At 42.5% G+C, this 13,206-nt stretch overlaps 1 protein-coding gene across 2 annotated transcripts in view; it reads left to right on the forward strand.

Annotated features, from left to right (window-relative positions):
- The window catches only part of cacna2d2a (calcium channel, voltage-dependent, alpha 2/delta subunit 2a), a 157,015-nt gene that overhangs the window by 140,223 nt on the left and 3,586 nt on the right, over window positions 1–13,206 (forward strand). The window contains exons 17-37 of one of the 2 annotated variants that reach the window (XM_030051220.1): window positions 590–664; window positions 1,598–1,672; window positions 1,816–1,887; window positions 2,083–2,154; window positions 2,343–2,404; window positions 4,213–4,289; window positions 7,517–7,577; window positions 8,302–8,399; window positions 9,190–9,280; window positions 9,365–9,427; window positions 9,661–9,764; window positions 9,870–9,968; window positions 10,154–10,245; window positions 10,358–10,405; window positions 10,516–10,587; window positions 10,676–10,828; window positions 11,002–11,054; window positions 11,357–11,412; window positions 11,995–12,118; window positions 12,414–12,523; window positions 12,771–12,853. In XM_030051220.1, the coding sequence (XP_029907080.1) occupies window positions 590–664; window positions 1,598–1,672; window positions 1,816–1,887; window positions 2,083–2,154; window positions 2,343–2,404; window positions 4,213–4,289; window positions 7,517–7,577; window positions 8,302–8,399; window positions 9,190–9,280; window positions 9,365–9,427; window positions 9,661–9,764; window positions 9,870–9,968; window positions 10,154–10,245; window positions 10,358–10,405; window positions 10,516–10,587; window positions 10,676–10,828; window positions 11,002–11,054; window positions 11,357–11,412; window positions 11,995–12,118; window positions 12,414–12,523; window positions 12,771–12,853 (1,740 nt within the window). Of the gene's footprint in view, window positions 1–589; window positions 665–1,597; window positions 1,673–1,815; window positions 1,888–2,082; window positions 2,155–2,342; window positions 2,405–4,212; window positions 4,290–5,496; window positions 6,023–7,516; window positions 7,578–8,301; window positions 8,400–9,189; window positions 9,281–9,364; window positions 9,428–9,660; window positions 9,765–9,869; window positions 9,969–10,153; window positions 10,246–10,357; window positions 10,406–10,515; window positions 10,588–10,675; window positions 10,829–11,001; window positions 11,055–11,356; window positions 11,413–11,994; window positions 12,119–12,413; window positions 12,524–12,770; window positions 12,854–13,206 lie in introns of those variants that run through there. The other variant, XM_030051221.1, reaches the window with a different exon arrangement.

Raw genomic sequence — 13,206 nt, forward strand, 5'->3', positions numbered from 1 at the left:
CTTTCCCCTTTATTATGAATGTAGGTACAATCAAAAGCTTGGCGTTATCACTGTTCTTCAGGTGTTTAAGGCTATCTAGGAAAGGAATAAGCATGGATGCACGTATGTGATGCTAAACCCAGCGGGACTTGGAGTAGCAGGAGGATATTAGGGTTTTCCATCTCTTTGATGTTGACCATCATCAGTCATTTGTAATGGCGTCCTCCCAGCTGCTGCTCTTCTGGGCAACACCTCCCCCCTGAGGTGACAGCAGACATCACAACAGCTTGTGTCCTGCAGTACCCATTATCATCCATGGGCACAGAGGCATTAAGCTCTCAGGATCCATGACCAAAGTATTTACTCTGAGCTTATCGTGCAGGCTTAAAGCAGTGATACTGTAGCAAAGTGACTCAGTTTAAGATAGACTGTAAATAAATGGACTACTCAGATTGCACACAAAGTGATCAGTCACAGATGGTAGGGAGATGCTCTCAGTGCTCGGCACACAGCTCCTTAGCTCTGCGTGGTGCTCTGATGGCACAACTGGGGAGAGCGAGCAGTGTGTGTTTGTGGATAAAATACTAATTGCTGAGTGTTCTTCACACAGAACCAGCTCATCCTTGGAGTCATGGGAGTGGATATTGCAATCAGCGAAATCAAAAAGAAGACACCGACGTATAGAGTGAGCATGCCGCACATTCTGTGTCATTTTCCTGATTTTTGCATATTTATGTTTATTGACTCACATTGTCACTGCCAGATGAAAACATGGTAATTCCAGTTTTGGTGATTTTCATGTTTTAACTTCACTTGCAGGGTTACATCAGAGATAGTCTATTGGGAAATATTCCACTCACTCAAGAATATGTGAGGCCACCTGCAGGGGGAGACGTAGAGCACTTAAACTGGGCTAAACAGTAAAATTAACCGCAGTCATTGGGACTTTTCAATATAATCAGCTCTCTAAATGATGCTAATTTTGTTACTGTGCATTGGTGAAAATCACCAGATGGTGGTTAAGAAAAACACATCTCTATGTGCTTAGATAAATGAAATCTGGAACCATTCAGGGATAAAAAAAGAATTGATTTTTTTCCCCTCCGGTTATGCAACCAGTCAACAGAACGTAGCATTAGCTATTCTAGTGGAAACCCTCTGAAATTGCCATAATTTTACAACCATCAATTTCACGCCAGCTTATAATTATGTCGCCATGATAAATATTGGGTCGTGTAACAATAACAGTAATAGTCTAGTTTCTGGTAAATATTTGTCATGAAAGGTAGTGATCATTTTATAGCATTCAGCCTCACTGACCAACATATAATAACATATGTTCTATCCTGTTTGGCAAGTGTTCAGCACTGCCCCCGATGGCCAAAAGGCTGTACTGCACTCTTTCTCTGTTGAACAACAGTCATCGCCTATGGCTCGGTGTTTTTTTACACAATTCTCTTGTTTCATAACATTTTCATCAATAGGAATGAGAAAATTATGTAACCCCTGGGTGAATGAAACATGTTTAAAATGCAAAAATGCTCATTAGGCAACAAGGCAGTGGGGATGGGAGGTGTTCAACAGACAACAGTGTCATGTCATCCCTTTATCTCTGCAGCTTGGAGCCAATGGTTACACCTTTGCCATTGACCCAAATGGTTATGTGCTGCTGCATCCCAACCTACAGCCTAAGGTAGGAATCATGCTGAACCTTGCCCCACATCGTAGGAGCCTCTGCACTTATGATTCTCAAGCTAAGTTTGGATATTATTCCTGACGACTATGCCAAACCTCCCCCTCCGTCCTCCCTGCCTCCCTCTCTCTCTCTCTGCTCAGATCATTAACTTCAGGGAGCCCGTCACTCTGGACTTTCTGGACGCAGAGCTGGAGGACAGCAACAAGGAGGAGGTAGGAATAACAACAGAGACACGATTTGTTCATCGGTTGCAACTCATATTTATTTAGCATTTGTCCGATTTAGTGATTACGCCGCTCGTCTTTTCATGGTGGTTCCCTTTTCTTTATCTCTGTGTGCCTTTTCACACAAACACACACACACACACACACACACACACACACACTATACCATCTGTCTCTCCTCAGATCCGTCGACAGATGATTGATGGCAAACCAGGGCAAAGGAAAATCAAGACGCTCATTAAGTCAGTTGATGAGGCAAGTCATCAATATATGAGACTCAATCATGATCCAAAATGGCACCTTCCAGAATAGTGTTATATATTGAATCAGACTCACACGGTACTCTGGGATCAGTTGTTTCCCTCCAATTATAGTGAGAGATTTGTGTCGAGGCCATGACAGCGATGTTCACCCGGGCCTGTTTTGTGTTTGTGTGACAACAGAGGTACATCGACGAGGCCATCCGCACATACACGTGGACACCTGTGGAGGGCACCGACTACAGGTAGGTTTAAAATCAAACATCCATCACCTGACCTCAGACCACAAGATTGCACAACCTGAACCTGTGAGTGAAGTCCAACTTTGATACTGCCGTGACGCAACCTTGATTCATCCCTTTGAGTTAAATATATCACACAAGTCTCAGAGACGCGTGGCTGACAGCTGTTATTCATCAGCTAATCGTGTGTGTAAATGTAGGAATATAGCTGCCATCTATCAAGGATGGGAATAGACTAAAACCTATTACTGATTAAAGTCAAGTTGTTCATTTGCCTTCTGCACACGCACTAAATGATTCATCTGAAACACCCAAATGAAGGAACCTTATTCCTTCTCTCATAAAATTCACAACAGTACCCCAAGCACAAATTAACTGCATGGTTTATTCATCTCAAAACTTGGTTGAACATTTGAGGTTGCGTTATAATGACATTTTCTCCAGGCAAATTACAGTTTATGATATTCAATAGTCCTACGAATGCCTGATGTGTGTTTTTTTATTGTATCCGCTGGCAGTGTGCCTGGTCCTGGCTGTGGGACAGGCCATATGAGGCTTCCTCTCCACAATTCTATTAATATTTAGCTCAAAGGGAAATTCCACTGTATTTAAGAATTATCATATGTTACAGTTATGGCCTGTGATAGTGCAATCAGTGCTCCTCAACATAAACAACTCTTTCCCACAGATGGAAACCAGAGCTAGACTCACAGGACAATACATGGGAGCCCGACTTTGTTGGCTCGCACACAATGTCTGATATTTGAATTTGTTTGAAAACTGCATTGGCTTTATGTTATAGATACTGTAGCGGTGATGTCAGCTTGAACCTGATAAGGTCGCAGCTGTATTTTCCCCCTGTTCCAATTAATCCTCTTATGGAGCTATATTTTAGCTTTGTGTGACACCCCAGATTAAGGGGCGGGACTTTTTTTTTTTTTTTTTTCTCTTTGATTTCTGACTTTGGGAGAAAATAGTAAATATTCACCAGCGCAGATCAAACTGCATGAGGGCGCAGAGATGACATGTTACAGAGACAGACTGATATGGTATTTCCCCTTTAATCTGGAACATTTGTCTCAAGCCTTTCATCATTTCACTTGAATTTCAGTATGACTGCTTACATTCCTGTCTGTGTGTCTGCGTATTTGTGGGAGAGAATGTGTGTCTACCCGTGTGAGAGATTATTTGTGTGTGCATTTGGTTTGGGAAATATCCAGAACTTAATATGCGATATTGTCTCTTTGAAATATTGCAATATTTGATATTATCCCAACGCACTCATCCCAACATCAACCTAAAATTCAATAAAAAAAAATAAAAAAAAAAAATAAAACATTTTATGTACATGAATTGCAAAACTTCAAAACTGCTCAATCAAAATTCCCTATTTTGCATAGGGAATTTTGATTGAAGTTAAATAAAACAATAAGTGAAACAAAAGTCAATATTAAATGAAAGAAGCAGTTTAGTGCTACAGCTGCAGAAATAACATGGTTATCCTGTTGTTACAATACATTTAATAATTGCATACACTGATTCAAACATCACATTCAAACTTCCAACACCTTTCAGAATAATGTCCTTTAAATACCAGGGCTCCGTATTAAACCGTTGCCTTGCATATTTGTTATGCTTTGGTCTGACTCTGGTCTCACGACTTTGGGCGGCAGTCTGTGGGGTTTCAATACTGTAAAAAAAATATCAGCTGTGCTCAAATGTTGTGATATTTGATATAATCAGATATCAGCGCAGGCGTACTGCGCATGCGTATGTGTTTCTGATTTTCTGCATCTGCCTCATCACCACAGTCTAGGTTTGGTACTGCCCACATACAGTGAGAACCACATCAAGGCCAACCTGAGCGACCAGATCCTTCAGGTGCAGTGTAAGTACCAGGGAACACCCGGCAGACAATTGAGGCCTCTCTCTCTCTCTCTCTCCTATCTCTCTTGCTCTCTCTCTCTCTCTCACTCTCTCTATCTCTCTGTCTCTCCTCTCTTTCTCCCAAAAATGACCTTACGCTGCCCCTCTTATTCAATCCTTTGTCCTGGGTCTCCAACATCATCATAAGGAGTGTCCAAGTGGACTCCTCGGCTCTGCCCCCCGACCCCCCCTCCCTCCCCGTCCTTACCTCTACCCCCCCTCTCTTCCGTATCCGATAGGCAGGATCATACCTGGAGTCCCCCGACTCCTCTATTGCCCCCCTACTCCCTCCTGTCTCCATGCTGTGCTGTAAAATGGTGATGTTTTTTCTTCACACGTGCTGAAGAAAAAAAAACAACTGAAATGACAGAAAGGTGAAAGCTGTGGTTTTACTGTGTAACTCAGGTGAAAATAATGGTGACCTTGTGCTATTATTTTTTTTGCCAAATGCTCTCGCCTCTTCTCCACCAAGTAATGATTCTGAAGCATCTGTGTTTCAAAGTATTTGATGTTCTGAAAAACTGTGAAAACATGCATGCTTTTCACTCCTTATGATGAGTTTTATGATTTGGGGAATTTCTTTTAGTTATGTGTGCCTCTGTGTATTTTTTTGTTTATTTGTTTATTTGGTTTTTTTTTTTCTTCTCAGTTTTTCTGTTGGATTGCTGTGAGGTGTTTCTCAGCTTTGGAATCATTCAGTAGATAAACTCCCACACGGCCCGGGCAGAGGGCTTGTCTAATGTGGGAGTTTGGGTTGTGTGGGTCTGAATGGGGACACCTGTTGTCTTTCTCATTCTTTCTCTCTACAGACCCCGTTACTCCCCTCTTTTCCTGGTTCATTCTGTTATGTTTTGATTTTTGGTTAATTTGTGATTATCTTCCACAATATCTGTTTTGTCTTTACTGTTTCCTTGCATTTCCTTTCCTGAATTTCCAAGTTTTTCCTTTTCCTTTGTCGGTTCCATTTCTTGTTTGCTCTTGCAAGTAAGGGGTTTGCTCTTCATTTCTTTTTTCTCTCTTGTCTTGTTCGACTTAATTGGTTTCTTTCTTTTGAGAAAACAATATTTTTATTCAAACAGTAATTGAATAAAATATTGTCTGTGACCCCCCTTCCCACCCGATCCCCTGTTTCTTTTCTTGCTCACTCCTTCTCTGATGGATCCACACAGTGCCATACACCAAGGGCAAGTATACTCCATATTGGTCCACGTACCCTACCTTTACTTCCTACTCCCGCTGCCTCCTCCCACACCTCTTGTCCTAAACCTCTTCCTGCTGCCCCCCCACCCTCACCTGTCCCAGCCTGCTTGCCTCTGTTCCTGCCCGTCTTGCCTTCAGGACCCCTCCCCCTTTCCTCCCTCCTCCTCTCCTCTTCCTCCTTTTTTCCTTACTTCCTTCCTCCTCACTCTCCACCCACCCACCCTCTTGCTGCAGCTCAGATCCCACATCTCTCACGATGGCTCCTCCAGTCCCTAATCTCACCTTCACGTATCCGCTGCTCCAGTAACACAAAACACCCACCACACCCGAGGAAGACAGATATTCATGTTCTCTGTTAAAACTTGTCTTTTGTCCCCCCTTAATCCTTTCCCTTCTGTGGATAGCTCCAAGCGGGTTGTGTCTGCCTTCTCTCTCTCTCTCCCTCTCTCTCTCTCTCTCTCTCTCTCTCTCTCTCTCTCTCTCTCTCACTCTCTTTTCTCTCACTCCGTCTTTGACCATATCTCTTTGAACATATTTCTCTCTATTGTCATCTTCCCTTTTTTCTCTGTCTTTCTGCCATTGTTCTTCTTTCATCCTCTTTTGTCTGTTTCTGTCTTCTTCTGTCTCTCTCTATCGTTCTCTTACAATGTCTTGTAGCTAAGATATGTCTTGACTAATTGTCACGCTAGTGCACAGGTTTTGACGAATCTTTCATTGAATTAAAAAACAACAACAACAACAACAACAATGATCCCCCTTATTAATCGCAGTGGCTATAGGAAAGTTAGAGCGTATTGAGATCTAAATAAAGGATTTATAATTATTATAGTGTAGTCATAGGAAGCTCACACATCCCTTAAGTCTTCTTTTTATAGGACCATACCTTAGCTATAATGATGCTGGCATACCACTTGTAAGTTAATTTATTGTCAGGTAAATCAGGAGAGAGGTAAGAATAAATGAAGCTAGCTGTACTTAAGTGGTATTTTTTTTTTTTTAAAAAAAAGCCTTTTTTAATGTTTGCTAGTTACCATACTATCTCATCTATAGCTGAAGTGACTGCAGACTAACCCTACAGGGCTGAGCTCTGTCCTGCCCGCTCAGGTCCTCTCATGTCGTCAGGCGTCAGGGTGCCCCTCGGTGCAGCGCCTGACTCGTTTGTCGTCCCTCTGTAATCCCTGTCTCCATCAGCTTGTCTCCCTCCCCTCTCACCCCTCAGACTGCCTGGGGCATGGCCAACGGCTTCCTCAGTAAACATGACCCGGATCTGCACGGCACTGTGGGCGGAACACTACCTGGGCACGCTATTCTGATTCTCAAAGTATATATATACACATCACATTCCTCTTGTGTACACAGAAATACAGCATTAAACTGGATTTCATAGGAGGCTATAATTATGGTGTAGGTTGATTTTTTTGTTGGTTTGTTTTGTCTATGGCAGTTCAAATAAGTTGCCCTTCAACATGCCCTTCACAATGCAATGCATTTCCCCTGATTATGTGTCTCACTGTGCCCTCTCCCCTGCCAGTCTGAGGGGTGACCACTTCCATCAGGACCTCCACCCACCTCCCTTGCAATAGTTGGCCATGTTGATGCCTGCCTGAATAAAAAAGCACTCATTGTGGGTAATTTGTCTGAGAACTTGCTTCTTGACATGTTGTGTCTGGTAAGTCAGTTCTCAGACATCCAAAGCTTATTAGACTGAAACCAAATGAATTAGTGATTGTTGGATGACAAACTGGTAAAGAAAAGAAAACAAAAAGATTGTGAGTGCTTGTGAAACTAAAGCAGTCGTCCATTGAGTGTCAGGTTCCATTTTAGGCACCATATTGGCTAACGCTGGTGTTCCCCCATGATTCCTCAGTGTTGCTATGGTAAACTCCCTTCTGCGTCCCTGCACCTCTGAAGAACAGCTGCTGTTTACCCACAACTCCCCACTGCTCCGCTCATGGCTCTTCCCAGATAATCTTCCCCTTTCTGTTGCAGATTTTGAATCACTGCTGCCAAACAGTTTTGAGTCCGAAGGACATGTATTCATAGCTCCCAGGTAGCCCTGTGTGAATGCTTGCTGTCATGGGTGGTCATCCGTTGTTGGTCTTGTCTCCACGTCTTTCAGTGCACAGTACATTGTTTATCATTCCACATTCAACATTTTATATGATTTTGTGCATTCACTCCTTTCCTTCCACAAACTACCCCAGACTATACCAAAACATATCTGTCCAGTCTGAAATATCGCTTCCAAGTCCCATCAAAATCCCCTTTGCATGCTGCTGCGTTGGTGCTGCATGTTAGTTTGTTGTGAGTATGTTTGTATTTGTGTGCGGTGTGAAGTTAAGAATTTAATGGATATTGTACTTCATAAAGTATAATCAAAAAAATCCTATGATCTATGAAAAAAAATGAATGAGAACGTCTTTGCATGCGCTCGTTTTTTTATCAGACCCTCCTGTCCTCGAGCTGCAATCCTTATTCTGAAACACTGATAAAGTCAGTCCTTCATTGTGCTGCCAGTGCTGTGCTCAGCAATCCAATCCATATTTCACTTTGACTGACAGCCTTGTCAGCATATTGGAATATACTCAGGACATGCATGCTGCATAAGAGAGTATGAGAGGAAGGCATATATGGGCTCATGCATCCCAAAGTGGTTTTGTCCTTTCCCTGTATAAGGGATACATGAGGCAAACGGGAGAGTGAGCATTCCATACACGTTTAGTCTTCACCTTATTTCTCAGAGCTAAAAAAAAATTTGCCTTGGCTCTCCTCAGGGAATACTGCAATGATCTGGAACTGTCCAACAACAACACCGAGTTCCTGCTGAACTTCATTGCTCTCATGGAGAAGGTGACACCTGACTCCAAACAATGTGAGTTTTTCTCTTTTCTCTCATACACTGTCTGGTCGCTGCAAGTACAACCAAGTGTGGTGAAGGGCAGTGGGTTCCCAAGAAGGGAAAAATACAAGAAAAATAATCAGAGTGGAACCACTTTTGCATTTAAAGTGGCTCCCCACTGGCTATCGTGCCCCACGACTGAAGATCAGGGAAGGGACTAAGAACTGGCTTCTGTCGCTCCTTTTGTTTGTCACGTGGGATTTCTGAGCTTCTGCTTGGCCAAAACTTGGCAAAATCATGAATTTTTACTATGGGGTCTGGCATTCTGGATATTAACCTGATCAGCCATCCACAGTGCCACCACCAGGCCAAAAAGTCCCCAAGCTTCAAGTACCAATGTCTCAGACACTGCAGGCCCAATTTTGATACACCTTGGGTGAGATGATGAAGCTTTATGTTGAGATGTGGCTCTGACAAAAGGAAACTTACAGGCTCATCTCAGTGAGCCAGTAACACCAACAGGGCCATAAGCATCTCGCTCAGTATCTTAAACACTGCTTGGTCATACTTGATGAACCTTTGGGGAATGATGTGTTTTGCATTGATATTGATATATCCAACAGACCTTTAAACAGCAATGTGCTTTGCCTATATACACCCAGGGCAGTTTACTCTTAATTGTGTGAGGTGCCATGGGCACTGCTGACTTGTTTTTCTGGTTATCGATAGACTCAGTGTTGAAGGCAGAAGCAATATAATATTTGAAGTAAATTTAACAGATATTGTGTCTGTCCCCTGTTTGCTCATCTCTAATCACGTTTAGGTGACAATCTGCTCCTTCACAACTTGATTCTGGACACTGGCATCATCAGACAACTGGTGGAGAAAGTGTGGAAGAATAAAGACTTGAATACGTGAGTAGTGTCAGCCAACGCTGGGAGCAATGGGTTATGGATACACTCAGATATTTTCTCATTGCGTTTTATTTTGACATGTAGGTACGGCTTTCTGGCTGTGTTTGCTGCAACAGATGGAGGTATCACAAGAGTGTTTCCCAACAAGTGAGTTCACTCCTCACGACGGTTTTGTGTCTGTTTGCCAGACTTTACTGTGGCAGCGTCTTACTCTAGTTGCATTATGACTTTCACTTTATTCTCTTTTAAAGTAGTAAGTTGTGAAGATTTTCAACGGTTCATAAACATTTAGGATAGGTGTGAGCAGTACGGGCAGCTTGTTGTACATCACAGATTTACAGCTCCACTGTCCTGAGCCTATGCATGGTCTTAAATCTCAGGGCTGCAGAGACCTGGGAGGAAGACCCTGAGCCGTTTAATGCCAGCTATTACCGCCGCAGTCTGGACAACAAAGGCTACATTTTTCGAGCGCCTTATCGAACAGGTGAGTGATGCTCTCAGTACCCAGCACACAGAGCCATATGATGCTGCTTGCTCTTTGTTCCTCACCCATTCTTGGCTTGTTGCTTTGTTTGTTTCCTCCTGGCAGCTAGAGACGAGCTGCTGAACCCGGAGAATGACACCATAGGGATCCTGGTTAGCACCGCTGTGGAGATCACAGTGGGAGGGAAGACCATCAAACCAGCAGGTGGACCCAGTTCTCAAAAGAGACAAATCTTGACTTGATAATTATATCTCTGCATCTCTTTCTGTCCTAGCACTTTGTCTCCCTTAGTCTGTGATTGGACAAGTCTCTACATTGTGTATATGTGTCTGTCTGCGTTTTTTACCCCTTCCCATCTCCTTAACCGTTTCCTAACTTGTGCCTGTCAGTGGTTGGAGTGAAACTAGACCTTGAAGCCTGGGTGGACAAGTTCAAGATTCTCGCAAGCAACCATACAGACAACCGTCAAGGCTCAAACACGGTAACAAAAAGACTGCAGTGAATATTGTACAAGAATTTTCATCTAGTTCTACTGGACATCTTTACTAGTGTTACGCTGTTGCGCTGATGACCTGTGTGTTTCTCGATGGCAGTGTGGACCAAACAGTGGCTGTGAGATGGACTGCGAAGCTAACAGCGATGTAAGAAATGATTCAAGACCCACACAATGCACAGTGAGCTGAATCTAGCAATGTTTTTAATATTTCTTGCAGATCTTGTCTAACATTCCATCTGTGGTTTGTGTGCGCAGGATCTTCTGTGCTATTTGATAGATGACGGTGGATTCCTAATCATGTCCAATCAGAAAGACGACTGGAACAAGGTGAAACTTGTGAACGATTCATCACGATGAACTTCCATCTGATGATCCTTACACAGAGCTTGACCAGAATCCCCCCTTCCCTCTGCAGGTGGGCATGTTCTTCAGCGACGTGGACCCCTACCTGATGTACGCTCTCTACAACAACTCCTTCTACAACCGCAAGCAGTCGTTTGACTACCAGTCTGTGTGTGAACGTGTGCCGAACAGCGAAGCGGGCGCCGCACCCAGAGGAGTGTTTGTGGTAAGAACTTAACGTTGAACACTGGATTAATTAATTAGGTATGAATGGATGGATGGATGGATTGATATACTATGCTTGTGTAAAATACTTGATATGACATGCATACTGTACTACAGGTAATCTTTTTTATATTTTCCTTTTTCTTTTTCACTCCCACCTTACCATGCCTACAGCCCACCATTGCAGACTTTGTAAATCTGGCTTGGTGGACATCAGCAGCTGCATGGTAAGGGCCTCTAGGTCTAATAAAATAAAGTCAACTGTAATATACCCGAAGAAATGGTTCTTTAACATCATGCCGGAGGACTGCGGTTGTAAACTAGCCTCTGGCTAACACTGGCACATTTACAGCAGTGTTAATTAATGTGCACTGTCCTCTCTAAATAAATAAATAAAATAAAAATAAGAAAAATAGGAAATATATTTCCTATTATACAATACCTTATGTTCTTGATATTACACGTCATGTTTTCTCCAAAAAACACAGTGCACTAATCGAATTTGTTCACGCCCTGTCTTTCTTCGCAGGTCCTTGTTCCAGCAGCTCATATATGGAATGGCTTATCACAGTTGGTTCATCACAGGTGAACAAGCATTTTCACTGAATATGAATTGGGTGTTTTCATGCCATCATGTGAAAATCACTGAACAACAACATTTAAAGTAACCGTTTAACTTATAACATGTATTATATTAACTTAAAACATATAAACTTGAAATCTGAGGATGAAGTTGAAATGGATGCTCAGTGTATGGCCATTAATGTGCACAGGATGTTAACAGAATTAGCATTCTTTGCCACGGTTACACTTATTCAATGTGACTTTAATCAGCCAATCATGACGTTTCCGCCACATTTGTATTAGATCTTGATATGGAAGTGGTCGGGGTTGCACTGTGATTCTGTGATTCAACATTGTCTGGATGGATCTAAGCTTTGGTGCAATTAGTTCAATATACGCAGTTTAAAGAGATGAAGAGAGGGAGCGTGACAAGAAGTAATGCAGACGCAGATTTGAATAAATACAGCTACAGGAGATGCCTAGTGTGGACTCACAGAGCTGTGATCTCTCCTTTGGAATTAAATCTGCAAACCACATTTAAATTATTAACATGGCAAATGCAATCATGGGCCGTCTGTCTCTGTGCATTTGTAATTGCTCTAGATGAAGTGGATGCAGAGGGTTTCGACTCCAAAGAGAGGAGTTGTGTGATGATACAAACCCAGTACTACTTCAGTAACATCAGCAGCTCCTACAACATGCTGCAAGATTGCGGCAACTGCTCCAGGTTTGTATACATGAGGGAATGATAGAATACACACACACACACACACACACACACACACACACACCAAACAAACAGTGTGACAGAGGCACACTTAGCAAGCTAGATTTATCGTTCTGTTGGAGCTAATAAACATTGCTGATGATTAAACCATATCGGAGTTAATGAAACGGTCATATCATTGGCTAAATGAGCCTTATAAGACCGTCCTCGTGAAGCTAGCTGATCCATTAGCAAATGAGCCTGTGATGTAAGAGAGCGGAGGGAGGGGGTTGTTGACAGAGTTGTCTCTCTGCAGGCTGATTCATGCCAAGAGGATAAACAACACCAACTTGCTGTTTGTGGTGGCAGAGAAGATACCCTGCAACACCTGCGAGATAGAGAAGCTGTCCCAGGAGGAGGAGGAGTGTATCCTTTTTCACACTGAGAGGCGATCTCTAACCACACTATTTGATCACCTTATTGCCATACCTGTGGAAACACTGATATTTCATATGCAGTAAAGGCTGTTTTTATCAGTGGGGTAAGTTATGGCCATGTCATTTACATGTATAGAGCTGGTTGAACCACCAATATTCAAGTGAATGAAAGGATGAAAGATTGGGGGGGAAATGGTTGTAGGGATTGTCCCGTTCCTTAACTGTGTCGTTTTCAGTCAAGGAAGATAATCCTTGTGAAGAAATGAATGTGGCGCGCTATCGAAAAGGACCCTCCACCTGTTTTGACAACAACCACACTGTAAGATTTACCAGCATGGCACTAATATGCATGAAATTCAAATGAAAACAAATTTTAAGCGTATCATTTATTCCCATTGCTATTAAGTTAATAATCTGCAGTAAGGGTGTAACGATTCAGTCACTGCATCAGTGCACTGATTATACATTTTGGCTTGAGTTAATGTGAAATGCTTGAATCGAATCTTTCCAGAAAAAGAAGACTTAATGTTGTGGTGGTATACAGTAACAGAACACTGAATTGCAGTATTTTTGGTGAATAATGCTATTTCAGTTGTCCAATTTTTTCATATTGTAGAAGAAACAGGATAGTCCATTAGTGCATATGTTTATTTGATGGATATAACATTTTGG

Source organism: Myripristis murdjan, chromosome 5 (genome assembly GCF_902150065.1).
Source record: "Myripristis murdjan chromosome 5, fMyrMur1.1, whole genome shotgun sequence".
NCBI lineage: Eukaryota > Metazoa > Chordata > Actinopteri > Holocentriformes > Holocentridae > Myripristis > Myripristis murdjan.